Here is a 27,831-nt window from a genome sequence, read left to right as displayed (position 1 = left end):
TGATGGCGGGACGCCATGAGCATGAGCATGCACCTGCAAATGCACACGAGTTGTCTCGAGTCGAAGACGCCAGTTATGAATCCGGTCTGTCGAGCTCGGATTCAGACTCTATAGATACGCAGCCGCGACGGAGACAAGGATCAACTGCTAGTACTCTGCAGACGAGGTCGAGTTCTCGAACGAGACCGGCTGAGATCAGTCGCATATACTCTGGCGTGCATCTCGACGACCATTCCGTCTATCAGGGCGAGGACGATCATGATAGTTTAGGGGAGGAGAGTAATGAGAAAGATGCGAATCCCGAAGTGGAGGTCGACAACGGAATCGTCACCGAGAAAGATCGAGACCTGGAGGCAAACAGACAGGGTGCAACAGCTGAGATAGAGAAGTCTCGAACAGGGCGCTCGGCGCAGTCCTCAGACCCCAAACTGGTAGGTTGCTGCATTTGTTAGAGCTGGCCAACTGCGCTAACGGCATCCGCTGCAGGTTACGTGGAATGGTCCTGACGATCCTGAGAACCCCAAAAATTGGCCCATGAAGAAGAAATGGGCGATTGTGGTAACGGTTTCGTGCTTTACGTTCATCTCGCCGGTTTCATCATCCATGGTGGCGCCAGCGTTGACTACTTTGGCCCGAGATCTGGGGATCACGGATGCGATAGAGTCCCAGCTTACGCTGTCCATCTTTGTTCTAGCCTACGCCTTTGGACCGCTCTTCCTCGGGCCTCTGTCTGAGATCTATGGGAGGATGATGGTTCTGCAACTGGCCAATCTGTTTTACCTGGTGTTCAATATCGCCTGTGGTGTTGCGAAGACCAAGGCGCAGATGATCGTCTTTCGCTTCTTTGCTGGCTTAGGCGGCAGTGCTCCCCTAGCGGTTCGTGTCTCCCGTAGCTTCGTTATACTGTTCGTTCTAACTGTGACAGATTGGCGGTGGCGTTTTATCAGACTGCTTCCGACCCGAAGAACGAGGCAAGAGTGTTGCCATTTACAGTCTTGCTCCCCTCCTCGGCCCAGCAGTCGGCCCTATTGCCGGTGGATTTATCGCAGAGAACACAACCTGGCGCTGGGTGTTCTATGCAACCACTATCGCCGACGGCGTCATTCAGATCGCAGGCCTGATCTTATTGAAGGAGACCTACGCGCCCAAGATTTTGCGAACGCGGGCAATAAGACTCCGCAAGGAGACCGGTGATCTATCCTACCAAACCGAAGTCGAGCGCCAAAAAAAGACCCTCAGCGAGACCATCCGCTCAGCTCTCATCCGCCCCTTCCGCCTCCTGTTTACGCAGCCCATCGTCCAAGCCATTGCCGTGTACCTCGCCTACACCTACGGAATAATGTACCTCGTCCTCTCCACGTTCCCGAGCCTATGGACTGGCGAACAATACTATAATGAATCCATCGGCATCGGCGGCCTAAACTATATCTCCCTCGGAATTGGCTTCTGGCTGGGCTCTCAGATCTGTGCTCCACTCAACGACCGCATTTACCGCAGCCTGAAAGCCCGCAACAACGGCGTTGGCAAACCCGAGTTTCGCGTCCCACTCCTCTGCGTCCCGGCCTTCCTCACCCCTGCCGGCCTCTTCATCTACGGCTGGACAGGTCAGTACCAAACACACTGGATAGCGCCGAACATTGGCGCGGCGATTTTCGGCATGGGAACGATCGTCACCTTCCAATGCGCGCAAACATACATGATCGACTCGTATACGAGATTCGCGGCGAGCGCGTTGGCAGCGAGTGCGTTTTTGCGGTCAATTTGCGGCTTCGCGTTTCCGCTTTTCGCACCGTATATGTATGACGCGTTGCATTATGGATGGGGGAATAGTTTGCTAGGCTTCATCAGCTTGGGTTTGGGAATCCCGGCGCCAGTATTTCTTTGGAAGTTTGGGGCGTTGCTGAGGAAGAAGAGTACATATGCGGCGGGTTGACACACACAATACTTATCAGAGTATCTATTAATTACACACTTTATTCACACTGCGTTCATACTTCGTTGTCCAATACTCTGCTAGCATACCGACTGTTTGGCTCCCGGTTTTTTTAGTCTGGTACTCCATATCTGCACTGCCCTGGCTTTAGCTCAGCCTCTCCATGGGATTCCTACGTAGGCTGCATTGTATGACGCTTGTGGCTGCTTATTCTTCACAGAGCAGATAAATTTCAGGCTGATACTCTAGATTTCTCAAACAGTGGGAATAGGTCTGAATAATTATGGTGCTGAAAGATAGCTTAGTATGTAAGTGTGCAGAGGGCCGTTATGAGTAACAGTAATCCCAAAGGTGGTTAATGCACAGTTTGTATCTACCGTCCCCCACTCTTGAACCTCTTTTCAAAGATCTCTCACTAGGAACGCCATCCTTCTGCAGGATCGAGTAGCCATCTCGCTCTATATGTTTTGATTTTCAGCCCCCAATTCTCACGGCTGGCGATATCTTGCTGCCTGCCTCAGCCCTCAAGTGGCTGACCTCGCGGCCACGCAATGGGTTCTCGAACATTGGCAGACGGCAAAGGCAAGCAAGTGTTACTCCATATGGTTTATTATTTGCCTATTGACATCAGACTGCTAATCTATGAGTAGCGGGACCAGTATCCAGCAGGATCCTGTCTCCGTTGGCCAACAGCTCCGTCTAGCATGACCAAACCTCTTCGAATCTAGCATGGGAGGCTGAGCGATCAATCTATCTCAAGGCAGTCCACATACTTTCTTCCAATGACCTTTTGAGCTGGATACTGGGATTATATCATGACGCAGTCAGATTTTGGTGCTGGTGCTTATGGTGATCGACACTGCTCTGCAGGTGGACCCGATCTCTTGCTCTTGTCCTCCTTAAGAACGCTCTTGCTGGCACATCGCTCAGCTTCTTATCATCGTTCAAAGACCACGATGCTATCATTACTGCTTCTATCAATTGCATCCATTTCGACCGCGTCTTCCATCACTTGGAAGAACTGCACCGTGGCCAATTTTCCTGGCCTAGCGAACTTAGGGGTAGACTCGTATATCGACCAGATTGGGAATGCGTCTCATCTCGACTGCGGTGAACTCCAGGTGCCGCTAGACTGGAGCCGGCCTCATGGAGAGAACATCACTCTGGGAATGGCTCGCTACAGAGCTACGCTCCCTGGAAAGCGACTGGGCAGTATCATCTATAACCCTGGTGGCCCGGGAGGGCCCGGCTCGATTTCGGCTCTGGCACAGGCAGTAGGCATCCCTTACTACACGAATGGCACGAAGGACTACTACGATGTGATCGGTCTTGATCCCCGTGGGATCGGGTTGAGTACAAGAGTCAAGTGCGATCCAGACCTCTATAACAAGCGGGTTTCGCTGTTTCCGACGACTGAAGAGGAGTTTCATGCACTGGTTGAGAAGAACCGGGCGCTCGGGGAGAGCTGCCGAAATCTAACTGGAGAGTTGTTCTATCACGTTGACACCACGAGCGCTGCAAGGGATCTCGAGGCCGTTCGCATTGCCTTGGGTGACGAGAAGCTAAACTGGATCGGACTGTCCTACGGGACTCAGCTGGGCGGCGCCTATGCAGAGCTGTATCCCGAGAGCGTGGGACGCATGGTCCTCGACGGGAACCTGGATCATTCGCAGTCAGAAACGGGAGCTTTACAGACGGAAGTGTCGACTTACGAGGACGTTCTGAACCAGTTCTTCAAGTGGTGCAACACAACCGCAACGGACGACGAATGCCCGCTCAAGGGCCAGGATCTCCCCCAAATATTTGACGACCTGGTCGCTGCCGCTAACGAGTCGCCAATCGAGGCTCCCGGCTGCGCCGGCGACCAAAGCGCCTGCCGCTCCACGGTCACCGGCCAAGACATCCTCATCAACGCCCAACCCTACCTCGTCTATGAAAGAGCCCAGTCCAAGCGCTCGAGCGCCAACTGGCCTACCCTAGCCCAGTATCTTAACAACACAATTGCCGGTGACGCAACAGGCTTCTCGTCAAGCCTTGCGACATCAGAAAGAGACTTGTCCTATCCCGATATCGCGATCGGCTGCCTTGACTGGCGTCACGATTCCACCTCGCTCTCGGACATCCTCTACAAGTTGCAACTATCCTCTTACCTTGCGCCGCACACAAAGGGTGCTTCTCAGTCCTACCGGTACCAGGTCTCGTGCATCGGCTGGCCTGCGCCGCTCGTCAACCCGCCTCACAAACTCAACCAGACCAGCATGGCCAAGGCCCCGCCGATTCTCATGGTCAATGCATTCCACGACCCAGAGACGAGCTACGTCTGGGCGAACAATCTGCTAGAGCAAATCCCGAGCGGGGTGCTACTGACCAGGGATGGGAATGGGCATACGAGTTACTCGTTGGGCGGGGAGGCAAGTGTCCTGATCGATGCGTTTTTGGTCAACGGAACGTTGCCGAGGAGGAATACTGTTGTTGGTTCGTGAGGGCTGGTGATCGAGTGTTACTGATCGGATTACAACTTGCTTTCTGTGCTATACCGTGTGTAATTGTAATGCTTTTGACACCAGGCTAGTGCCCTTAAGATGGATCGTCGACTTGGACGATGTGGAAAATACGGCCATGTTACCGTATACCTCAAGCGCAAACGGTATGACCTACACGATCCCATTGACAAGCTGGAGTTTCGGACCCTTGTAGACTTGTTCCATTATATATCCTTATTATGCCGGTGACATCAGTTGGGTGCTATCTGATACCGCCCATCTTCACTCCGCTGTGACCACTTTCCTATTATCTCAAATTACTGAACCAGCTTATTTCCATCTGTTCAACTATATTTCCTTTTTCTATTCTCGGTCTGTACTGATGCATGCAACCTACCAACTCTGTGTCGCTCTAAAATGGTCGCACAGCCACGAACAGAGCTCCGAACACAGACACAGCGCAGATGACGAGCAGAACCCTTGCAAAGTAACGCAGTCAAACTTCTGTGTTGGATGAGATTGGCGAGTGCCCTAAGCACCAGAGCGCATAGAGGAAAGCAACTGAGACAACGAAACCTACGCCCAGTTTGACACTGCCGCGACTGCATCATCGTTGAAAGACATGCCACTACACCATGAACTGTTTGTCCGTTGAGACATACCACCGGATGAGCAATTTTATTCATGATCCAATTAGCCAGGCAGGATCCCGTACGTATGCCGCCAGATTTGGGGCCGTCAGGGTCGAAGTTTGAGTGATTCTGCAGAGAAACGTACCAACCGGCCTATTCTAGTCGTTTTCAGCATATTGCCATACTGGCAAGACAGCCAAGGATATAGTATGCCTGGCTGCTGGCTCATGTAAGTCACTAGGATCGGCGTCGTTGAATTTGAGATGCATTCTATCCCGAGGCAGAGAGCACTGTTCACGCGCTCAGCGCTGGAGAATGTCTCTCATACGTCCCACGACGTCCGCAATGCGTTCGACTCGCTGCGTATCAAAGTCAATATGGTGGTGATAGCGGAGGTTTCGAACTGGGATGGTACATATGGGACCCAGCAGGAAACAGCCTATCATTTTCACGCCCTAAAAGAACACAGCCACCAAAGGTTACCTTGCTTATATCCTGAACTCAAACCCTGTTAGCCGCAGGCAGCAGGCTACTTCTTCCGAATTTGATATCTTCTTCAGCGTTCTACATCGACAGCCTCAAATATTGCCGCCTCCTCGGCAGGATACCAATATCATCTGAACATCCGGCAGCACTATCGCAGCAATGGCTCTACAGCTCCCCTAATGAAAGCCCTCAAACCAGGAATGAAGAATTAAAGAACGCGGATGAGAACCAATCCAGCTCAGATAAAGCCTTGTCGAGCACTCCCGCCTAATTAACAAATAGGAGCCCAAGACTACGACAAAATAAAAAATACGATCTAGATCCATAAAAGACAGCGTATGAATTCACTATTGAACGAACAATTACCAGTGCTCGTCCCCGTGCCTGCCGTCGAAGACTCTTGCTTAAGTCTCAAGCTTATGAGTTCCGCTGCAAAGAGATACCTCCCAGGTCGCCGTCCCCTTCGCACTCGTTCTAGAAGAACAGAAACGATACCGTTATTGATAATCTCCCGTGAGCAGTTCCGGTATTTGGTATCCTTCGAGAGCCAGCAAAAGTAATCATATATGCTGAAGCCAAAGCTAACGACAGGTACATGTTGGTTTGCCAACAGTTTTCTCTTCTCTATAACTAGATGTTACTATCACAATTGCTAAAACTGGCTACTTTTGTAGATGATATCAGCCGCCATATAAATAACCTTTCATTGCACAAACTGCCTGTCAGAAGGGAATGCATCTGCTAGCATGGTATTTGCAAGGCTAAAGTTATCAATGTTTTTGAGTTATACGTGGAGATCTGAAAGGGCAGAAGCCAGGCTCAGCAGCAGTTTGCGGTACTGCTGTCGGATGATTTTGCAATTCTAGAACCTTTCTCCCGGCATGAGACCATGTAATAAGAGTCTAGAAAGGCCTCGAAAAGGTAGATGGCTTTGCCCAAGTCACACCTGCCATGACCCTTGTGGAGGGATAACCTGAGAGACAACCCTCGTAACCACATCTCTTGGAATAACCGCTCCATACCTGGTCCCATTAGTAAGAAAGGTGCATATTATCACAGATGGAATCCTACCCATGACACTTCATATACCTTGCCAACTCCTGCGCAACATTCATGATCTTCTCTTGTCGTGTCTTCGGGTCTGCAAACGCAGGGCTTTGGTGAAGGAACGCCCACACCTGGGTCGGCGTGAGCTCCTCGGCCGTGGTAACCTGCACAGAAAGCTCTAGCAGTCGGCTTAATGTCTGCTTCGACACATGAAGGAGCTCATCCTCCTCTGGTAAGAGTGAGGTGTCGCTGTAAAGGCGAAAGACAGAAGCAGTTAGGGTTAGGGCATGGCCGTGGCCCATTTCGCTTTGCGCAGAGGGGGCGCCTAGTGCGGCGCGGACGTGGTCTAGACAGGGCGCCTCGAGGCTGAACTCTCAACCACTACTTGCTGGACTATATTTGATGGAGAGGAGACCAGACATACCTGAGGATGAAATTCATGGCTGCTACAACTTCCGACTGGCCCGTAAAGGAACCGTCCGGGAGGTGAACACCTTCAGTCGCAGTTTGAACCGACCCAGGGCTCGTCCCGTAAGTCAGAGCGTCGTCAAAGACAGCCAGACGTTTATTGTTCAGATGGTCTCTATCTATGCAGAGCGTCGCCATTGCTCCCTGCGGACTATTCTCCTGTCTTGGGGATGTGATGTCGGAATCAAGAGATGGCGGCGTAAACGGAAGGACTATACCATGCTGCTCAATCACTTGGCGCAACCGCCGTACCTCTGCCCTAAGCTTTCTGGTTTCCCCTGTTAAATCGGACTTAGCAGTGCGAAGGTGCAGGATCTCGCGCTCAAGAGACTTGATGTAGCTTTCCTTGCGGAGCCGGTAGGTTCTGCTTGTGTTTAGCTACACCAAGGAAGACCGAAATGAGAATAGAGCGTACTGCTGTGCACGTCGGACCTGTTCTTTTCGTCTTAGACCTGGATCAGTGGGCTCACTGGCGTTCTCTGTAGCCTATTAGTCCTTTTACCGGGAAGGGTGGGTTTGGTTAGGGGAATGAGATGGAAACGGATAGATAATACCTTTTGTCGACCACCTATTTGTAAATGATTTGAGCTTATCCATTCTCGTGCTAGAAAGAAAAGAAAGAAAATATCTGGGAGGAGAGCAGTTCTCAGCCGTGCACGTTGGGCACAGTTTCTCCTTCTGGGCGGAAGCTCAGCCGCAGTGAGACAAGATGAGGTGAGCACTGAGTAATCGTCGAATTGCCCTTCAGAGTCTAGCCCTTGTCAGTGGCTGTGCTATTTTTATTCCTCAGACTTCCCTAGACTGTGCTTAAGAGGCTTGTAATTCCCGGTTAGATGTTCTATTTTGTATCCCAGAGACTGACTGTTTCGTAAGTATGAGTCACATAGAGATCCCAGACTGAAGGCTCAGAGACCAAAAGCTATTATTAGCGTTATTTGAAACAAAATACAGTGCATGAGGCCATAAGACTGCTCGAATATAAAAGTTTACTTTAATGACCCGCAGGCAAAAAGATGTTGAACTCTTGGACGATGCGATACTCGTAAGCGTTATTTCCTTAAGACAGACTTCCTCTATTTATTCACCTCGTTGATCACCAATATGCGCGACGCTTGTGCTGCTTCATCCTAATATAGAACCATCACTTAGTGCATACTAGTCTAATGGCCTTCGAGGTCAAGAAGAATCTGGTACTTTCTGTGCGAGTTTTAAAACTTGGACTGGAAGGAAGAGATGAGAAAATGTCCATTAGGAGTCTTGCAACTTACCATTTTGTGTATTTTAGATTGATCCACTGCATGGATACTCGACAGCAAGGCCATTGATCTGTCTCTTACATTTCCTCACACCAGGGTCTAAAGAAGGACTCTCTGCGGTGCTTGCACAGTGGTGCTAGGTCCTAAAAGATGGTATCAAGTGGACTAAATGCTTCAGCCGTGTGGCAGCCATCGGTAACGGTGATGGTCGGAGGCGTAGAGATTGAGTAAGAATCAGAAGCACATATAGTCAGATTAGCTAGTCCTTTGGATCTTGGTTGTCGTATGTGAGGAAGTATATCTCGGCGCTATAGTGTAGTGCTCTCTTGATATCAGAGCATCATGGAGCGCAGGGGACCTCTGGTTTATATTTGAGACGGTACTTTTCTCCTTTACAGGGAAGGTCTTCAAAGCACATCGCATCATAAAGAAATCACCCAGTTCAAGCAAGTTTTCAAGCTGCAAAGCATGCTTACCTGCCAGGACAACTATATACACTCCGACAAGATACTTGGAGTAAAAACGTTTCAGGGTGTCGGCATTATGCTTCACTGCGTCTCGCAGGTGTCCATGTCAGAGAAAGACAATAGAAATAGTGTCAAAGGAGAAAAGCGGGCTTGTTGGACCCGTGTCACCCATATTGCGAAGGGTCACGACAGAGTTAAACCCTCGCTGCCGATTGATAGTAAAGTAACAGGTCTTCCTGAGGGCGAATGCAGTAATCGACTTTCTGAAGTCAACTCCAACTCCCTCAATGTCGTGAGCCAATGGGTCTCCAGGGCATATTAACCCCCTCTGCGTAACATGGACGGGCGTCGAGCACTGAGACTGGGTTGCAGCGTAACCAAGGTACGTGTCTAATCTGTATACGACTGGAATTCGCCGAGTCCGGACGGTTCATAATGGTTTCTGCATTCGCTGCGGTTCTGTGACTGGCCAACAGACGAGTCCCGGTGTTTGAAGATAACAACCCGGGGTCTGATACAGCCAAATGTAGGGACAGGCCATGTAAGACCATTGCACAGCGTCAACAGCAGTGTTCCGGTCACTCAGTCTCGGTGTAGCTCTGAAACTCGTGTCTGGATCCCATGCTTGCCGTCTGTGGAGTGGACGGGTCAGCAAATCCCGACTGACGTGCTCAGCGATCAACGGTTGACACTCTGCCTGGCGCAGCGGACCGGCCCGGAACCTAGGCAGGCAGTGAGGGCTCGGAATTAAGCGCTGCTAGGGCGTAAATAAACAGGACCGGCTTCTGCAGTGAAACTGGCGGACAGAGGCTCAGGATATCAAAGCCCCATACTCCAGATCCCGGGCACCTCACGCCATTCTCCAGACGCCGAATGCAAAGGCCGAGCCATGTGCCTCTTGGATGGCCTTTGAAGGATATGATATGGTATAGTGACTGGAAGTATAAGAAGGCATGATTGTCTTCGATGTTCTGCCAGTTACTGACTCCCTCATTCGCTTCGTCTTCAACTTATCCAGCTAGACACCTTATCTCAATAAGAATCTGTTCTGTTTCTACAATCATCTCACAATGTCCCCAGTCCTCAAGAAGTACAAAGCCGCCGCCGTCAACGCTGAACCCGGCTGGTTCGACCTTGAAGAGTCCGTTCGCCGGACCATTCACTGGATCAACGAGGCCGGCCGGAATCGCTGCAAACTGATTGCCTTCCCTGAGCTCTGGATCCCCGGTTATCCCTATTGGATGTGGAAAGTCAACTACCAGGAATCTCTCCCGCTATTGAAAAAGTATCGCGAGAACAGCCTTCTCTCCGACTCGGAGGAGATGCGACGTATCAGAGAAGCCGCGCGGGCCAACAAGATCTACGTGTCTCTCGGCTACTCCGAGGTCGATCTCGCGAGCCTGTACACCACTCAGGTGCTCATCTCACCGGCTGGGAATATCCTCAACCACCGCCGCAAGATCCGCGCCACGCACGTTGAGCGTCTCGTGTTTGGAGACGGCACCGGCGATACTACTGAGTCTGTTGTCCAGACTGAGATCGGCCGGGTCGGACACCTCAACTGCTGGGAGAACATGAACCCGTTCATGAAGAGCTACGCGGCCTCGCTTGGTGAGCAGGTGCACGTTGCCGCGTGGCCGTTGTATCCCGGCAAGGAGACGCTGAAGTACCCTGACCCCTATACTAATGTCGCCGAGGCGAACTGCGATGTATGTGTCCCCCCAACCAACAAGCTGCTGCCTGACCTTTGCAGGCGCTTGCTAATGAGTTGCCCCAGCTTGTCACACCCGCCTACGCGATCGAGACTGGCACCTACACCCTTGCCCCATGGCAAACTATTACTGAGGAGGGCATCAAGCTCAACACGCCCCCAGGCAAGCCGCTCGAGGATCCCAACATCTACAACGGACACGGCCGGATATTTGCCCCGGACGGCCGGAATCTCGTTCCTCACCCTGCCAAAGACTTTCAGGGTCTTCTCTACGTGGATGTACGCCTATAAACCTGATTCACCCTTCTCTCACTGAGACATTTCATGCTAACAAGTCCAGATCGATCTTGACGAAATTCACCTTACCAAGTCCCTTGCTGACTTTGTACGTGCCTCCAAATCTTCACCCTACTACGAATACAAATGGAAATTAATGAATAATGCAGGGCGGGCACTACATGCGCCCCGACCTCATCCGCCTCCTCGTTGACGGTAACCGCAAGGACCTTGTTGTCTCTGAGGACCGCATAAACGGAGGTATCAAATATACCAGCACCATGGACCGCGTTGGTCTCACCAAGCCTTTGGAGGCGCCGAAGCCTACTGACCAGAAAGAGTAAGAGGATAGACGCCTACGGATCAGAAGTTAGACTGGCATTTTAGGAGGATGCGTGTAATCTTAGGACATGGCGAACTCTCCACTAATCAAAAATGGATTCTCTCGCCTTGCGTGTCCTGCCTTCTTCTTGCTGTCTTACTGGCCGGCTTTGGTTTAACCTTGATCATGACACTAATGAGTTTGATCTTTGCTTTCTTTAGGAGAAAGATCTCACTCTGATATTGATAAAAACCTTGGAGATGCTTATAGTCATGTGTTCATGCGCGCTAAGCTTAATCGTCCGACAATTGCATGGCTAACATGACAAAATCCCGTCTCAAGAGCCTGCAGAACGCGGAATTTACTGAGTTCTACTGGCTGGCAATATAACAATGGTACCTGGGTAGCAATGGCACTATGACGCCGGGCGGCTAGACGAAGCTTGAAGTCTAGCGCTCGATAAATCTAGCCTCTGAGCATGCAGCAAGGAGGCTGAGAATCTGATATCTTTCTAGAAACAATTCGCGAACCCTCCAGCTATATACATTCGCTCAGCCCTGCAGCGTATTCGGGGCTTCTTAGCCGAATACGCTTACGCTTACGCTGACCCGCCTGGCACTGCCTCATACAGGATTGCGTTGCGATCTGGAGCCAGCGTAGGTCTGGATTGGATACAAGCACTATTTGTGTGAGTATAGGTGATTTTGATATTTGGAACCTTTGTGCTGCGCCTTCACTGCGCCGTGATTTGTGACAGCTTAGGGAATCCCAGTAAAGCATATAACCGGGGACGCCCCGGAGCAATCAAGAGTAAAGAATATTTTAATCCAGAGTCAATATAACAACCTCCAACTCCCCCGCAATGTCTTTCTACTATTCAACCTCTTAGACGTCTCGGCTCGCCCAAGTCAAGTCACCAATGGCATCCCTCCTCCTCATCGGTGCAATCCTCATTGCCGTCAAGTACGCCGACGAGCACGAAAAGGCAAAGCAGCGGGATAAATCCCAGTTTACAGATGCAGAAGCAGGTACAGAGCCCGTTACCACAGAGCCTGCGTCTGCATCAAAAAGAAACATCCTAAGCCGGACATACTGGCACGAGCGAAAGAAGTCGAGGAGAGAGCTGGGCGAGGCTCATTTGCCGGTAGAAGCTGTGCCCTTGCATTCTGAGGCGCCTCCTCCGTATGAGAGGACGGCCACACTTCCTATGGTATGTCGGTCACAGCTACGGCAACACACATAGAAGTGGGCAGTAGCTGACGCTGACACCGTTAATCCAGTATCGCGAGTTGGAGAAAGGGAGTGTTTAGGTTTGTGGGTTGGATCGCGCCTGAGCGGGCAGCCTTCAGCTGATTATCTAGAATATTTTCTATTTTCATTTATTCTTGTTTTATTTCTGTTATTATTATATTTGAATCATTAGTTATTGGACGACCGTCTAAGCAGGAGTGTGAATCCTGCATATTCTATCTCTCAGTGGCTCTCGTCAGCCACATCACATCAGCCATTGAGTGAACTATATAGCTACCTCCATATTGTCTTCTTTTTTAAAGTGACTGCACCATTAATATATCTGCCAATCTCTCGATCTAATCTCCAAACCAACAGCGACTATGGTCTCTCTCCGAGCAGTGCGCGCCCACAACGCGTCCCTGAAATCCCTTGGGGCGAATCTCGTCGCCGTATTTGGTAAACCAAACCTACCAGACCCTCAGAATACAGTCCAGGTATCCAAATTCCTGGGCTCCATGTGGTATTGAATCTAACATGCAAAACGTGGTCAGTTGGCGGAACATCCGGCATATCTCTCTCCACAGCCCTTTCCCTCGCGCGCCACACCGTCTCCCCCACGATCTACTTGATCGGACAGAGCAGACAAGCCGCTGAGAGCGCGGTTCGCTCGATCAGAGCGCTGAATCCGTCCGCTGAGGCGATCTTCCTGCTATCAGACATTTCGCTGATGAAGAACGTGGATCAGATCTGTAAGCAGATAGAATCTAGGGGAAGATATGTCAACATCGTCTTCATGACGCCCGGTTACTTGACCCTCAGGGGCAGAGATGAGACGACTGAAGGGCTGGATCGGAAATTTGCGCTTCATTACTATGCGCGCATGCGCTTCGTCAACCGGTTACTCCCGCTTCTTGAATCTGCTGCGGACAAGTCTTTTCCTCAGTCTGATTTTGGGCCTGGGATTCAAGCTGAAGCTGACCGGCCTGGAGCTAACGGCCGTCGACCAGGGATCTTCATCTCGCGTGTCGTCTCTGTGCTGGACCCGCACGTCTCTGTCCGTCCCTTGGGACTGGGTTCCGCCCTTCTGGACTATAAGGATCTCAGTCTAAAGGATACCTTCAGCCTCATTAAAGTGCGGCCACCATGCCTCGCTCATGACCAATTTCTACTTGGAGGAGATGGCACGGCGATACAAAAATACGTCGTTTGTGCACGCGTATCCCTCTGGGGTGAATACCGGGATTTTGCGCGGTTTGCCCGGTGGACAGATCGCCAGAAGCTTCCTGAGCGTGCTCCTGAAGCCGTTCATGGTGCCACTCGAAGAAAGCGGGGAGAGACATCTGTTCGCCGCGACGAGTAGGAAGTTTCCCTGTGCTGCCAGGGGTAAAGGCACTGACGGCGACCAGGAAGACGTAGCCCCGGGGAGCGGTGGCAGGCCAGGCAGTGGATGCTACTGGGTCAATTGGGATGGGGAGGTCTTTCCGGAGCACGCGAGCATCAAGCAAAAGAGAGCAGAGGGCGCTGTTGAGAGGGTTGTAGAGCATACCGAAGAGGTTCTCAGGCGCGTTTGCGAGAACAGTTCCCCGCAATAGTTCTTAGCATCAGAATAATACCTGTACGAATAATTAGAAAATATACGGCCGGGAATCAACCTGGCGGGTTTGAAGGCGAAACAAAGCTCAGCTTGGACTTGCGTTAGATTATGATAAAAGGGCCCAAAAAAAAGAAAAGAAAAACCCCTAATAAGAGGGGGGGGGGAAAGGGTCTCTTCACTACTATACCCGTACACTCCAGCCAGAGTCTGGTGCATCCAGACCGACATCCAGACCAGGATTACAGGCGCAAGGGTCTTTTCACAGAAGTATTGTAAGCAAGACATAATCCGAGTCATCGGGCAAAGCTACCGAACTACGGGGTGCGTGCAGGAGAAATGCCATGCGGCCGTTGGCCTCAAAACTCCGCCAGACGTCATGATCGAGTTGGATTCCCTGGGTCGTGACACACTCAACAAGGGATCTTAAATTCTAGAATCCTGTCGATCCGGAGCGACTCGATGAACCGTGGTTGAGAGAAATCAGGATCGGTATTTGGAATATGTATCAGATCCGCATCCGGGGCTGTGCCGTCAGCCCTATCTAGCCAGTCAGTACACGAGTAGCCCCAGCAGTGTGATTGGCCACGACAGAATAAAGTATTTCAAATCCAAGGCTTGGCTGAAGAAGGGAGAGCGGCTGAGCACAGGGCTGAAGCCGCCCACTTCGCCTTTTAAAAATCCGGGGGGGCTGCCTATCGCCCTTAGAATCCACTTTTCATAGTCAAAGAAGAGGAGAAACAAAGTAAAAAAATCGAATCGGTATAGCCATGCTAACTGCTGAAGCACAAGCTAGATTTCGCCCACGTCGCCGCCATCGCAAATCGAGAAATGGCTGTGCGGAGTGTAAGCGACGGCGGATTAAGGTCGTCCATCCCCCGGGCTGCGGGTCAACTATGTACTGACGATCGGACAGTGCGATGAAATCAAGCCATCGTGTTCGCGGTGTATCTTAACGATGCAGAAATGCGTCTACGCGGCACCAGCCGCGACGACGCAGTCGTCTGGGCCTGCATCGAATACTCAGAGGAACCAGCTCTCGCTATCATCACTGCTGCCGACCACGCCCACCAGCCCTGGCGGCAGACTTTCGCCATCTCCCCTGCCATTTGAAGCACCACAGCTGCCGTTCTCGCCTCCTGGACAGCAGCGGCAGCAGCAGCTGCTGCTGCCGACTCGCCAGACCGAGATTGACAGCTCTGATACCGGCCTCTACCACCATTACCTGCAACATACGAGCCGCAACCTGACTGCTAATCGGCAAGATCACCATGCAATTCAGATCTGCCTGCCGACACTCGCATTGCGCAGCAGGACCGTCTATCATTCCATGCTCGCTCTCTCAGCAGCGTGTATGTGCTGTGACCTGATCTACAGGGAACCGCCGCCAGAAGTCACTACCGTGAGCGAGATCCTCATGACCGGGTACCGCCACTATAACCTCGCCAGCGAGCGGCTGCGTGAGTTGATATCAAGACCCAGTGCTGCAAACGCTGAGCCTCTACTGGCCGCGCCGCCATTGCTCGTCCCGTTCGTCACCTCCAGCCAACAGGTCAACCACTGGATCTCAAATAGGACCGCCGGCGGGGTAGAGCAAGTCCGGAAACGTCTGTCCTCCACGCCGAGAGACGTGATTGTCATCTCGCGCGGGATCAGCGCTACTGTCAGAGCGCTGGAAACGAGCACAAGCCCGTACTCACAGCTCGCAACACCCGAGGCGCTCGATTCACTGGACGAGTACGGCACCGTCGCCGTCTCGCCCTGCATATCTACATCTGTACCACCTTCCCATTCGCATCCGATGTACCCCATCATCAAGTCAACGAGCCAACCTGCCTTTGCAAAGCTGCAGGATCGTATAAGCCTCGCCCTGGTATATGACCCAGGCAACCGTTCTCTCGCTACCTGCGCCGACGCTTTCAAAGTCCTGTCGACCCTCCGGACGGGCGTCTTCCCTCAAGACCAGTCTAGTCCACCCCTTCTCCTTCCACCCTCGATGACACAGATGCCTACCCTTCCTCAGGTAGCCCCTTGGCTGGTATCGTTCACAGCCCGCCCTTCGACGCCTTCACCGACAGACCACATGACACGTCCGTTGCTGAGCTTCCTTGTCCACGCACCACAGGCATACCTCGATTTCGTCCTGCCGCTGCTGGATCAGCGTCTCGAGGGGCCGGCGCCAAGCGAGACAGGCAGCGCGGATAAAGCCCAGGCGGGGCTGGAGCTGAACGTTGAGCAAGCCCTGGCCCTCGACATCTACGCACATTGGTCGGTGCTCATGTTTCTAGTGAGCGAAGAGAGCTGGTGGATAGGCAAATTGCCGGACATCACGCTTGCGGGTTTGGTGAATCGGTTTGGGGATAACTTTGTGCGGAAACACTGGCCTGATGATGGTGGTAGAGTGGATGGAGAAGGGGAGGGAGAAGGGATAGGAGAGTGGTGGCCGGGAAGTATGCTACGAATCCACAGGGAAATTGGACGGTACCGATCATGACTCTATCGCATGTAATATCAGAAGCGTCAATTGATACTCCCTAGCAGTAGGCCAGCGCAGGAGCATTGACACACCGCTTCAGTTGTACACCTTGAACCACGCATAGTTCAATCAAGCGATTTAACAGTTAAGAGGGTCTGGGTGGGGTATTGGACATTACTTGTCGCAGGATCACAGTCCAAACTCTGCTCAGTGCTATCTGGTTTATAGGAATAAGCTGAGTCCTAAACATGCTGTGGCTTGCGTAAAGCTCTATGACCCGAATGCCCTGACGGTGGGTATCGACTAACCTACATTGTCCATGTCTATGGCTGCTACCCAGGCGAGTCAATATAAGTTTAGGATATGTAGAATTGGATATATGGACTTGAATATGGATAAAGGGAATAAGAGAGCCCAGATATAAGCATATACATGAGTCACAGTTCTTCAACCGTTCAATCTATGTAGCACCAGGTGCAGGCCCAAGGATACTGATACATGAAAGCAAAGCCGAGGCCACTATAGTAATTAATCTAGGATCTCGTCTGCCCACCCAGGGACTCGAGAATCGCCAGATCAGCCTAGAGTGCGCCCCTGCAACTCCACTAGACCGAGTTGGAAGCACTACGCATCCATGTCACTCGGCGAACTGTATATGTCTCTCCCGATTAGATTGAGTCAACGGAAAAGTACGTTACTAGTGAATGGAGTATATGTAAGCGTATATGTAAACTTGTAAAGAGAGCTACCCGAGCACATATAGAACTACGGTATTGACTGGAGGCAAGGACTCAATATTCACGAGTACTGTGTCATATATACAACTAGGCAAAATTAGATGTCTCATTAGATAAATACGGGAAATGGACGTGCTTCGCAAAGTAATCTGCTTGCTTGCAGTGCATTCTGTGCAGCCCCTCTACCTCAATATCCAGCCCGGTGCTACTTTCTCGTTGGAGCTCATACCCAGATACGATTCCACTGTGAATCGAACAATGCCTGGGACTCGACGCTAGACTGGACTTGCCGCTAAAGTTCTGCGTGAGTGTAGTACAGATTGCCCAGATGACCTACCATTCCACGGGCGTTCATGACCCTGCAGGAGCCGCTGCAGGTGAGATTGTAGCAAACATGTCCTCCAAGTCCACTTGACCTCGCTGCTGAGCTCCCCGAATGCTTCAACAAGGGGTTATCATGGTGAATGAACGATCACAATTGAATGGAACATTTAGGCTGTGCCGGGAGAGGTCAGCCAGCCGCGGCTGGAGCATACGACGGCGTTCTGCGACGGAACCGGGGGCTGAACTAAAGCACATATTGGTATGAGTAAGCTACCGAGCTGCTGGCTAGCTGATCACATTTGGCTGCTTACGCTGTGCATGCACCTGCAGATAGGGCACATCTGGAGTAGAAAGAATAAGCGAGTGGTAGCGAGTCGGGTTGAAGGACACTAAATGCATTTTCTCTCAAGTAGTCATTTAGTATGTACATAACCATAGCAAATGGTTATTTAATAGACTTGAATAGCGGGAATCAAAGGGAAAAAGAAATCGTTTCACTCTGTTCAAATTTCGATCTACAAAACTAGGGAGGTTGCCCCGACGCAATCATACCCTCAGTCTGGAAAGGCCGGAAAGGCCGGTACAGTAAGTCTAACGTCAAGAGGGGAAAATCCTCTAGACTGGATTAGGATGTGACTGAATCCTAAAGAACGGTGGCTGGCTGAGAACAGGTTCATGCAATGCAGGCCGCTATGTAAATTTCAATGAAGACTGCAATGCAGGCCTCTCTGGCACCTGCAGATATTGTCCCCGGCATCTCCACGGAGACTCAGTCTCGAATTTACGGAGGAGGCTGTCCAGCTGTTCTCTTAACATTGAGATGTCATGTAAAGCCATGTAAGGTGGCATAGAGAGTGGTTGTCAGAGCAGAGGATGCACGGCGCTCAGCGCTCAGCTCACTCAAGGTCATTTGAGAAGGATCACGGTCTTATCCCGCCCAGATCGAGGGACGAAAACATATAAAGGAGGATGGAAGGTTCGCATCTGTTCTCATTGTCGTTCTCAACCCTCATCCGCCATACCTCCCAGTCCAGTGCACTCAATAATCAACTTACCCTAGAACACACCCTCTAGCACGCTATGAAACCGCTCACTTGTGCCCTTATTTCTCTTTTTGCTGCTTGCGTATGCAATGGAGAGCTCCTTCCTACGCTCCCCTTCCCACTCCCAATCTGTACCTCTACCACCACTCTCACGCTTGGAGGGACGTACACCGTCACGGCGACCAGCACTGTGACTTCCGTACGCAATACCAATTGTCCCCTTATGCTAGAGACACTGACACGAGCCTGACCTGGATGCTTAGGGTACCAGCACAACCATCATAACAGCTCCTACCAGCGTGCGCAGCTCGATCCCCTCTTTGTCCCCGAGCTTCTAGTCAGCTCAATTTGACCTAACGCCATCGTTAATCCATCTAGATCTCCATAAGCCAGACCCGTACAACTATCTACACTCCAACCTCGGTCACCTGCCTCAGTACTGCAACCACATTAGCAGCGTACCCGTCTCTTCCAGGCCTTGATGCAGACACAGGAGCAAGCATTCTGAAAGTCCGAGCAGCGAGTCCTCAGATAACTCTTCCTCCCATCCTCCCAATCGGCTGTCCCACCGTGACTGTCATTCCCCCGACAGTGTCGAATGCACCTTGCACGCGTCTTGAGGGCGGCTTTGCACTTACGTATGCTACCATTTCCTCTCCCAGCCACAGGCTTCGTCAGGCATCGTTGGGAGGACGTGAACTAAAGTCTACCGTCAGGACGAGTACGATCACAACAACGAAAAGCGGAATTGCAACCGTAACTACAACGCCCATCTCAACGCAGATTGTAACGGAGACCTGGATTCAACCCACGCCAACAAACTACAATGGTATATGCTTACCCCTCCCCTTACTTCGCAATTCCCCTCTGCCAGCACTCTCTCATGCCAATCATCTGTCTACAGGGCTAAATTACTACCAATACCTCAATGGCTACAACTACAACACCGACACCACCGGCCTAGGCGGCGGCGGATACAGCACATCCCACTGGAATGGCAACCTGAGTTACTATACCTCCGGTCTGGCCCGCAATATCAATTTCGAATCCCCCAATTGGCCGACCGGTCCTGCGGTCTGCCAACTGCCCGGTCAAGCAGCCCAGACGGATTGTTCGCAGTGGACAGTCGTGTTTCAAGGGTTCCTTTTTGCTAGTATTGCTGGAAACTACACAGTTCATTCACCGATATTAGCTGAATCAGCCAATTGGCAGGATAACACGGGGTTCTGGTGGGGAGGGGAGAAGGCGTATACTGACTACACGGATGGGAATGTAGACGGAGCTGCAGCACCCGTAAGTGTTGACCCGGTAACGAACTATTTTGAGTATGTATTGGAAGCGGGGGAGTTCTTACCCTTCACCCTTATATTCAACAATGGACTGGGCCCTGCGGCGAATCGGATCGATATTACTGGCCCAGATGGGGTAAGATACCCGGATGATCTGGACTTGTTTGTGCCGCCTTGTGATGATAGTGCGTTTGTACCTTGATTTTAGGAGCCGCCTGGGACTCGAGAAATGGTCTGGTCCGGGATTGAGGATGGGATTAAGGAATATAGCATAAATTTGGCTCATTATGACTTTTTGCCTTTCCAGAGTTGCGGCGTTGATACTGTCAAGAGAGTGAGAGTGGGAGCGGGAAGTTGATATTGTCAATGAATACAGACATTTATGAAAGATTACCCTCAAGAGCAGCTATCCGGAGTTACATCTTTGATACAGATCACTGTATTCTTCAGCCCATGGGATTGAAGCGGACTGCTGCTCGTCGCAGATCTCTAGATGGAGGCTATCATACCTGATGGGCAGTTTGTTACCTCTGCAGACGCTCCAATCCAGATGTGTGAAGAGCTTTCTCAACTGCCCCTGACCTGGAAAGCCATATTTGTTCTGTCGCGTAACTGGCTAGCACAAGTGGAGGTGCCCAAGCCTGCAGATAGTATATCATTGCACCATCTCCATATCCTGTTGCGCAAGAACCTTTGAAGAGAGCGGGTTGGCTACTGGAACTTCCAGTCACATCATCAGCTCACCAGTAACTCAAGCCTGCAGTAACATTATATCGACCAGGATATCTGTAGTAGTTCTCAACTCTTGAAATACAATTGGCAGACAGCACATTAGTACCTGCATCTCGACGCTCAAGTGGGACCTTAATGAGTTCGACCTCAATAACAGAGGCTCAGTCACTGCTTTCTTGCCTTGACCAGGCTGCGATTTTGCATCTATAGCTACTATAGCTACTACGCCGAGGCACCACGTCCAGCATCTATCTATGGATATGACCAAATTGCTCAAATACTGGGGATGATCATAGTATAGAAAAAACTCCTTAGATAAAAATATGGGAACCCCCTAGGTTCCTGATCATCCATAATATCCGGCCTTTCTATATCGTTGTCTCCCCGACACTTTCCCTCAACCTCCCTAACCAGCCGTATATGCCTCTTAACTCTCAGCTTGGTGCTACAAGCAGAATCAGTCGATACGCGAGGGCCCCGATTTCGGGCTCACATCGATGTCAATCTCCTTCCCTCTGTCCCGGCGGCCTTTGTTGAACACAGCCAACGACTGCACGATACTGATGTACGGCCTGGTCCTACGGCCCCAAACCCCACTTAACCAATATCCAGATAATGCAATCAAGTCCATTGCAGTTGCCACTGTAACCTCTGATGCTCTGTATGGGCATCGATGACATAACCGCCAGTGTACGTGTTTCGACTAATATGTAGAGAATAAACGCCCTGGTCCAAAGGCCCCAGATCAAAGTGGCTCAGAACAAACGGCCAGGGGGCAGGGGATTCAATCCTCTCTGGATTAGAATATGCCATCTCCCCAGAACACACATATACCGCACCCTTTGCTGAGCCATGCGGCGGCTCGCAAATGACCAGTATCTTTCCGTCATCACAGATGGCAAGGAAAGGGTCATAACAATGCGCTAGTGGGAGGTTGTCTGGGTCAAAACGATCCCACCTCAGCGCAGGGTTAGAAGGTACAAATGACTCTGCTGTGCCTGCTTCTGGCTGGCCTCTCACCCAACTCGGTCGACGGCTGGGAATCCGTTGTGTTATATGGACTGTTCCGTTTTTATATATGCTTCCGGCGGCATATGAGTTCTCAGACGAAGGCCATCGAAACAGGCCAAAGAAGTGCTTTTCATCTTGACACGAGCACGATCTGTTATCGTTCCGTCTGCTTTGCATGTCGAAAAGCCGCACCCCACGCACTGAGGTACCGTCACCCAACCCTTGCTCAATAACCCTAGAGTCTAGATAGACCTGCCGTAACCCCGTTTTCCAGTACTCCAGTCTTTGTGCGCCACCAGCTGTTATTCCAACAATAGGGGAAATACCGCGACATCGACATTCTCCATAACCGAGATACCTCACGGAAAGCCCTTCAGGCCCATCGACCTCGAGCCGTAACAGGAGATTGCCCACAAATTCAATACGCTGTATCGACTCAAGTACATTATCCCCGATAGTACCTTCCACATTTCGCATATCCATACTCTCCCCGAGAAGATAAATATGCACTTTCTGCCCCAGCGCCACAGCAACTAACTCTCCGCAAGGGGAGAGGGCCGCCTGTATTCGCGCAAACGGCCGCGTGCAGAATAAGCCTCCATGATTGTAGCCGATAAGTTGTCGTACTGCATCAGATGGGGGAAATATCGTGGGTGAGAGTTGCACCTCATGGCTAGCAGACGTCGACGTCTTGAGTATGAATGTCATCCCACGCAACTGCGCGTATTGGCACCCATGCCGAGATTGAACCGCAATAGCCGACATTGGTCTTACTGTTTTCTCCTCCGTATTGCTGAGGGAAACGTTGCTCCGTATCCCCATGAGGTTCTGCCGGCAGACACGGTGGAATAGTATTCTCAGTTCTCGTGGTGTCGCCTGTTCAATGTCTGCCTCGGCGAGTGTGGGAACAGTGGGAACAGTGTTGAGCTGGTGCCGAAGTACATAAGAGCTTAACGCCGCGTTCCGCCAATCTTTGCACGTCCAACTCGCCGAAAAGAACGACTGGAAGTCAGCGAATAGGAGTATCTCCTGCAAAAGTTCAGTCGGTAATGGATAGCCATTGCTCCTTATATCCGACGTTTCCGCCATTCTGGGCACCAGGTTGGATGCTGGGATGGTTTTTCCTGAATTTTCTATTCTTGCTTTTCTGTACCTGGCTGCTTATGAGATGCCGGGCCGTAGAAAGAGAACGTTTAGCCGTGCTGCACCGGTACTATAAAAACCAAAATTGAGGCGCCAGTGATCCTCTTCTGACGGGAAGCCGATTGGCCCAATTTCGGCTAACTCGGCATGCCGCGTCAAGAATGGCATGCCATAGGGCAATGCAGCCTCTTTTTGTTTATTATGGGACCAACCCGATAACCATTGATGGGATTCAAAGTTATAACACCAGTTTCGTATGCTGAAGAATGCATCCGGCCCTGAAGGTCGGATGTACGACGTATATCCATCTTTAACTAGTCATCATTGGATAGGCAGATTACTCAGCCTGAATGACATCAACATGTTACCCATGATACAATAGGTCACACAAACAAGCGCTAAGATGCACTTGGTATGACAAGCCCAGTAGTCCGTTTCAAAAGACCTAGATGATGAACTACAACATGAGGTGTTGCCTCCTGATCCAGTCCAACTGCAAACGCTGATGTATACTCAATCAAGCCTGATGTAAATGCTGCGACTGCATTCGCTGGATATGAAGATCAAAGAGAGCTCTGATGGGTCCAATATAGCCGGGTTTTGTTAGGACAGTCCACCACACCGATATTAGAATTGGTCAAGCACCTTATCATTTCATAGAGATTGCGGTTTCTAGATCTACGCCAGGACCGAGCAAGCCCAGATGAGAACCGACGCAGATTTCCTTGGCACCTGTTGCTTCAGCTGAATCCTGGCAATACGAGATACCTGCTTTGAATATTTTGAATAGCTCGCCCGCTGGAGAGCATCCTGAATGCAAGTAACAACCGTAGAGGCTGACACGGCAGGTGTTGCTAGGGAGCGTCGTGTTCTACAAGGCCAGACGTCTTCGCGGTTGATATATATGTATGTTTGACTGCAGGCTGCTCAGCGACGACAGTCAAGTTCGCCCTCGCTGCTTGTGCAATAATCGCAGTGGGGAAGCCACACCGTGACTCCCATCTTTCAGTAAAGCTCTGTTGGTGTTTATCAGCAATACACGTAATTTAAACTCGTTAGCATGGGGCTGATAGCTTAATTACCGTTTACCAGTGCCGCGGTTCTGCAGCTTTCCTTGGCCCGTAAAATTCGGCGAAGCCAGCCAATCACCAGCTAGGCACCAGCTAAACCCTATAATTAGTCTCTTATCAACACCATCCGCTCCCCCGGGATCAATGAGGAGAATGAGGGGGATGCGGGGCTAAAGAAGCCTACATAACCCTCATGCCAACTCCCAGTTTACACTCGTCGAGCCAACATCCTGACTATAAGCTAACACAGAATGCCTCAATCCTGGGAAGAACTGGCCGCTGATAAGCGCGCCCGCCTCGCAAAAACCATCCCTGATGAATGGAAAGTCCAGACGCTGCCTGCGGAAGACAGCGTTATTGATTTCCCAAAGAAATCGGGGATCCTTTCAGAGGCCGAACTGAAGATCACAGAGGCCTCCGCTGCAGATCTTGTGTCCAAGCTGGCGGCCGGAGAGTTGACCTCGGTGGAAGTTACGCTAGCATTCTGTAAACGGGCAGCAATCGCCCAGCAGTTAGTAGGGTCCCCTCTACCTCTCAGGGAGATGTAACAACGCCACCTTATGGGACTATCAAGCTGACGCTGGCTTCTGTGCAGACAAACTGCGCCCACGAGTTCTTCCCTGACGCCGCTCTCGCGCAGGCAAGGGAACTCGATGAATACTACGCAAAGCACAAGAGACCCGTTGGTCCACTCCATGGCCTCCCCATCTCTCTCAAAGACCAGCTTCGAGTCAAGGTACACCGTTGCCCCTAAGTCGTTAGATGTCCCTTTTTGTCAGCTAACATATGCCACCAGGGCTACGAAACATCAATGGGCTACATCTCATGGCTAAACAAGTACGACGAAGGGGACTCGGTTCTGACAACCATGCTCCGCAAAGCCGGTGCCGTCTTCTACGTCAAGACCTCTGTCCCGCAGACCCTGATGGTCTGCGAGACAGTCAACAACATCATCGGGCGCACCGTCAACCCACGCAACAAGAACTGGTCGTGCGGCGGCAGTTCTGGTGGTGAGGGTGCGATCGTTGGGATTCGTGGTGGCGTCATCGGTGTAGGAACGGATATCGGTGGCTCGATTCGAGTGCCGGCCGCGTTCAACTTCCTGTACGGTCTAAGGCCGAGTCATGGGCGGCTGCCGTATGCAAAGATGGCGAACAGCATGGAGGGTCAGGAGACGGTGCACAGCGTTGTCGGGCCGATTACGCACTCTGTTGAGGGTGAGTCCTTCGCCTCTTCCTTCTTTTCCTGCTCTATACCAGGCCTCCACTGTCCTCCTTTCTTGCTTTTTATACTATATACGAGACCGGCAGTCACTGATGAAGTATGTTAGACCTCCGCCTCTTCACCAAATCCGTCCTCGGTCAGGAGCCATGGAAATACGACTCCAAGGTCATCCCCATGCCCTGGCGCCAGTCCGAGTCGGACATTATTGCCTCCAAGATCAAGAACGGCGGGCTCAATATCGGCTACTACAACTTCGACGGCAATGTCCTTCCACACCCTCCTATCCTGCGCGGCGTGGAAACCACCGTCGCCGCACTCGCCAAAGCCGGTCACACCGTGACCCCGTGGACGCCATACAAGCACGATTTCGGCCACGATCTCATCTCCCATATCTACGCGGCTGACGGCAGCGCCGACGTAATGCGCGATATCAGTGCATCCGGCGAGCCGGCGATTCCAAATATCAAAGACCTACTGAACCCGAACATCAAAGCTGTTAACATGAACGAGCTCTGGGACACGCATCTCCAGAAGTGGAATTACCAGATGGAGTACCTTGAGAAATGGCGGGAGGCTGAAGAAAAGGCCGGGAAGGAACTGGACGCCATCATCGCGCCGATTACGCCTACCGCTGCGGTACGGCATGACCAGTTCCGGTACTATGGGTATGCCTCTGTGATCAACCTGCTGGATTTCACGAGCGTGGTTGTTCCGGTTACCTTTGCGGATAAGAACATCGATAAGAAGAATGAGAGTTTCAAGGCGGTTAGTGAGCTTGATGCCCTCGTGCAGGAAGAGTATGATCCGGAGGCGTACCATGGGGCACCGGTTGCAGTGCAGGTTATCGGACGGAGACTCAGTGAAGAGAGGACGTTGGCGATTGCAGAGGAAGTGGGGAAGTTGCTGGGAAATGTGGTGACTCCATAGCTAATAAGTGTCAGATAGCAATTTGCACAAGAAATCAATACCAGCAACTGTAAATAAGCGCTGAAGTGACCATGCCATGCTACGAAAGAGCAGAAAAAAACCTGCCGTAGAACCGAAGAGATATGACACGCTTCCATCTCTCAAAGGAAGAATCCCTTCAGGGTTGCGTTTCCAGTCTAGACACGTATAACGGCACAAGTGTCTCTCACCAAATGGGTTATATCTCAAATGTGATCTAAGGATGGAAAGCCCAGAATATTGGCTGGGTTGATGGCTGCTTCGAGTGCAGTCTCATGCTGCCACAGGTGACTCTGGATGGCCCCATACCACTCAACCCATGGTACCCGTGCCTCAGGGGTGAGCTGGTTGTTGCCTTGCGGTAGAGTAATAACGATAGCTCAGCCTTGCAGGTGATTTCCGCGTCTGTCTATTGTCCTTATTACTGTGTCGAGTCCCCAAGTTTTCTTCCAATAGACATCAGTAAGAGTACCGCTTTTATATTGTTGTCCTAGGAGGACATTTTCCATCCTAGTGGAGCGCTCCTACCACCTTGGCATCTGAAGCTCCTGTTATCAGGACTACTTTGTCGCTGTAGATACACACAGAAGCAGTAACGTGCAGACTGTCCTGCGGTGCCACGGCATCAATAAAGAAAAGTAGAACCTCTCGGAGACTAATCAACCGAGTGCCATGATATATATGTATGTGCTAAGCATAGTTAACGAAATACAGACGATTAAGTACAGCTACTGAAGCACAACCTGGAGGTCACGTGTGCTGAGTTAGGGTCATATTTTACAGTGGAAACCTCGGTTGGCAGCTGGCTTTGCAAGATAATCCAAGATAGTCAGGTGGGAGTCAGGTCGGCCCAAGGAAAGCGTAAATCCACAAAATTCTCGAAAAAGTCTCTGAAGTACATTCCTGAGTAGTGGCAACTGGACGCGGTGGAGTTCATGATGCAAACAAGACTGGAAGCACCGACGTAGCTCTGGCAGTTCCTGCTTCAATCCCCTCTCACCAGAGACTTAGTAGTGAGAATAGCCATGGGGATATACCCAAGTAGAAGTATGTGCAAGATACCCCACCTATTTCGCGAGCTCATCGATTCCTCGACTTCACCAGGTTTTATAAAATCTCTTCTTCGGTAACATCGGAAATAGTAGCCATAGCGACAAATATAGGTAGCGTATATTTAGATTATGGTCAAACGTAGCGTTCAGTCTGACGGCGGTCTCGTGCTTCCCTCACATTAGCAGATGTCCAGCACAAGGGCTTGTTATGCGATATATAAACTCTCACCAGGACAAAAAAGTGTCTCAAATGCCTGTAAAATTTGCGCGATACCTGCTCTAATTACGGTTCAAGTGAAGCACTCTGGCGACATATTTAAGAGGGTCCGGAGTAAGTACACTGACCTGGGAGATTCTATTGAATCCATTCCTATAGTTATATACATTTATTTGAGGAGAATAAAAATATAACATCCGATATGGTGTAATGGTTAACATCGCTGTCTCTCATTGCATGTGCACAGCAGCTCGGGGTTCGATTCCCCGTATCGGAATTCTTTTTTGGGTCATGCTTTGTGCTCAACCATACTGACCATTCTATCCTACGAAAATTTTGAAAGTCGTTTACTTTTTTTTTTTTTTTTTCTCGTTCTGCACTAGAATTGTGAACAACCTAAGACGGTGAGACGCGTCGTGTCACCCAAACGTCATGCCTTGGTTGCATAGGGACTGCTTCGGGTTTCATTTATATCGTATCCCTAGGTAATGCAAGTTTATTGTGGTTCTCCCTGAGTTGACTAGTCTAGTCACATGGTGGCCAAATCGTGCGTCAACGTCCGTATGAGGCACTGCCCGTGATCATGGTCCGGATGGATGTAGACATAAATTTGGTAAACCTCCAAGATAGCGGTGCGACTTAGAGAGCACCATGCCAAACCCA

At 50.9% G+C, this 27,831-nt stretch overlaps 9 protein-coding genes across 9 annotated transcripts, besides 1 other annotated feature; 7 read left to right on the top strand and 2 right to left on the bottom strand.

Annotated features, from left to right (window-relative positions):
• Positions 1 to 27,831: part of a sequence feature (contig 1.161 621..266267(-1)) that runs on past both edges of the window.
• ANIA_11120 (MFS transporter) lies at positions 3 to 1,984 on the top strand (the record flags this gene model as incomplete). The annotated part of the gene is made up of 3 exons (XM_050611809.1): positions 3 to 431; positions 487 to 876; positions 926 to 1,984. The coding sequence occupies 3 exons, from the start codon at positions 3 to 5 to the stop codon at positions 1,931 to 1,933; spliced, it is 1,827 nt and encodes a 608-aa protein (XP_050467793.1). The 3' UTR covers positions 1,934 to 1,984.
• On the top strand, positions 2,749 to 4,416 carry ANIA_11121 (alpha/beta hydrolase; the record flags this gene model as incomplete). The annotated part of the gene is made up of 1 exon (XM_050611808.1): positions 2,749 to 4,416. The coding sequence occupies one exon, from the start codon at positions 2,749 to 2,751 to the stop codon at positions 4,414 to 4,416; it is 1,668 nt and encodes a 555-aa protein (XP_050467792.1).
• Positions 6,319 to 8,320, bottom strand: ANIA_08772 (protein zipB; the record flags this gene model as incomplete). Its single annotated transcript, XM_676949.1, has 7 exons — positions 6,319 to 6,375; positions 6,481 to 6,556; positions 6,624 to 6,947; positions 7,006 to 7,413; positions 7,604 to 7,617; positions 7,912 to 7,968; positions 8,318 to 8,320. The coding sequence occupies 7 exons, from the start codon at positions 8,318 to 8,320 to the stop codon at positions 6,319 to 6,321; spliced, it is 939 nt and encodes a 312-aa protein (XP_682041.1).
• Positions 9,843 to 11,103, top strand: ANIA_11114 (carbon-nitrogen hydrolase family protein; the record flags this gene model as incomplete). The annotated part of the gene is made up of 4 exons (XM_676950.2): positions 9,843 to 10,481; positions 10,526 to 10,762; positions 10,824 to 10,868; positions 10,930 to 11,103. The coding sequence occupies 4 exons, from the start codon at positions 9,843 to 9,845 to the stop codon at positions 11,101 to 11,103; spliced, it is 1,095 nt and encodes a 364-aa protein (XP_682042.2).
• Positions 12,695 to 13,906, top strand: ANIA_11122 (uncharacterized protein; the record flags this gene model as incomplete). Its single annotated transcript, XM_050611807.1, has 3 exons — positions 12,695 to 12,770; positions 12,866 to 13,244; positions 13,426 to 13,906. 3 exons carry the CDS (start codon positions 12,695 to 12,697, stop codon positions 13,904 to 13,906), a joined length of 936 nt encoding a protein of 311 aa, XP_050467791.1.
• On the top strand, positions 14,737 to 16,399 carry ANIA_08774 (uncharacterized protein; the record flags this gene model as incomplete). Its single annotated transcript, XM_676951.1, has 2 exons — positions 14,737 to 14,751; positions 14,822 to 16,399. The coding sequence occupies 2 exons, from the start codon at positions 14,737 to 14,739 to the stop codon at positions 16,397 to 16,399; spliced, it is 1,593 nt and encodes a 530-aa protein (XP_682043.1).
• On the top strand, positions 17,447 to 20,132 carry ANIA_08775 (uncharacterized protein; the record flags this gene model as incomplete). The annotated part of the gene is made up of 5 exons (XM_676952.1): positions 17,447 to 17,495; positions 17,909 to 18,027; positions 18,517 to 18,684; positions 18,864 to 19,778; positions 20,082 to 20,132. The coding sequence occupies 5 exons, from the start codon at positions 17,447 to 17,449 to the stop codon at positions 20,130 to 20,132; spliced, it is 1,302 nt and encodes a 433-aa protein (XP_682044.1).
• On the bottom strand, positions 21,128 to 22,606 carry ANIA_08776 (F-box protein; the record flags this gene model as incomplete). Its single annotated transcript, XM_676953.1, has 1 exon — positions 21,128 to 22,606. One exon carries the CDS (start codon positions 22,604 to 22,606, stop codon positions 21,128 to 21,130), a length of 1,479 nt encoding a protein of 492 aa, XP_682045.1.
• On the top strand, positions 23,962 to 25,881 carry ANIA_08777 (acetamidase amdS; the record flags this gene model as incomplete). The annotated part of the gene is made up of 4 exons (XM_676954.2): positions 23,962 to 24,245; positions 24,326 to 24,466; positions 24,527 to 24,947; positions 25,061 to 25,881. Exons 1-4 carry the CDS (start codon positions 23,982 to 23,984, stop codon positions 25,879 to 25,881), a joined length of 1,647 nt encoding a protein of 548 aa, XP_682046.1. The 5' UTR covers positions 23,962 to 23,981.

This window comes from Aspergillus nidulans, chromosome III (assembly GCF_000011425.1).
Source record: "Aspergillus nidulans FGSC A4 chromosome III".
Classification (NCBI taxonomy): domain Eukaryota; kingdom Fungi; phylum Ascomycota; class Eurotiomycetes; order Eurotiales; family Aspergillaceae; genus Aspergillus; species Aspergillus nidulans.
Note: the sequence above shows the minus strand (reverse complement) of the source record. Positions and strands in the feature narration are given on the sequence as shown.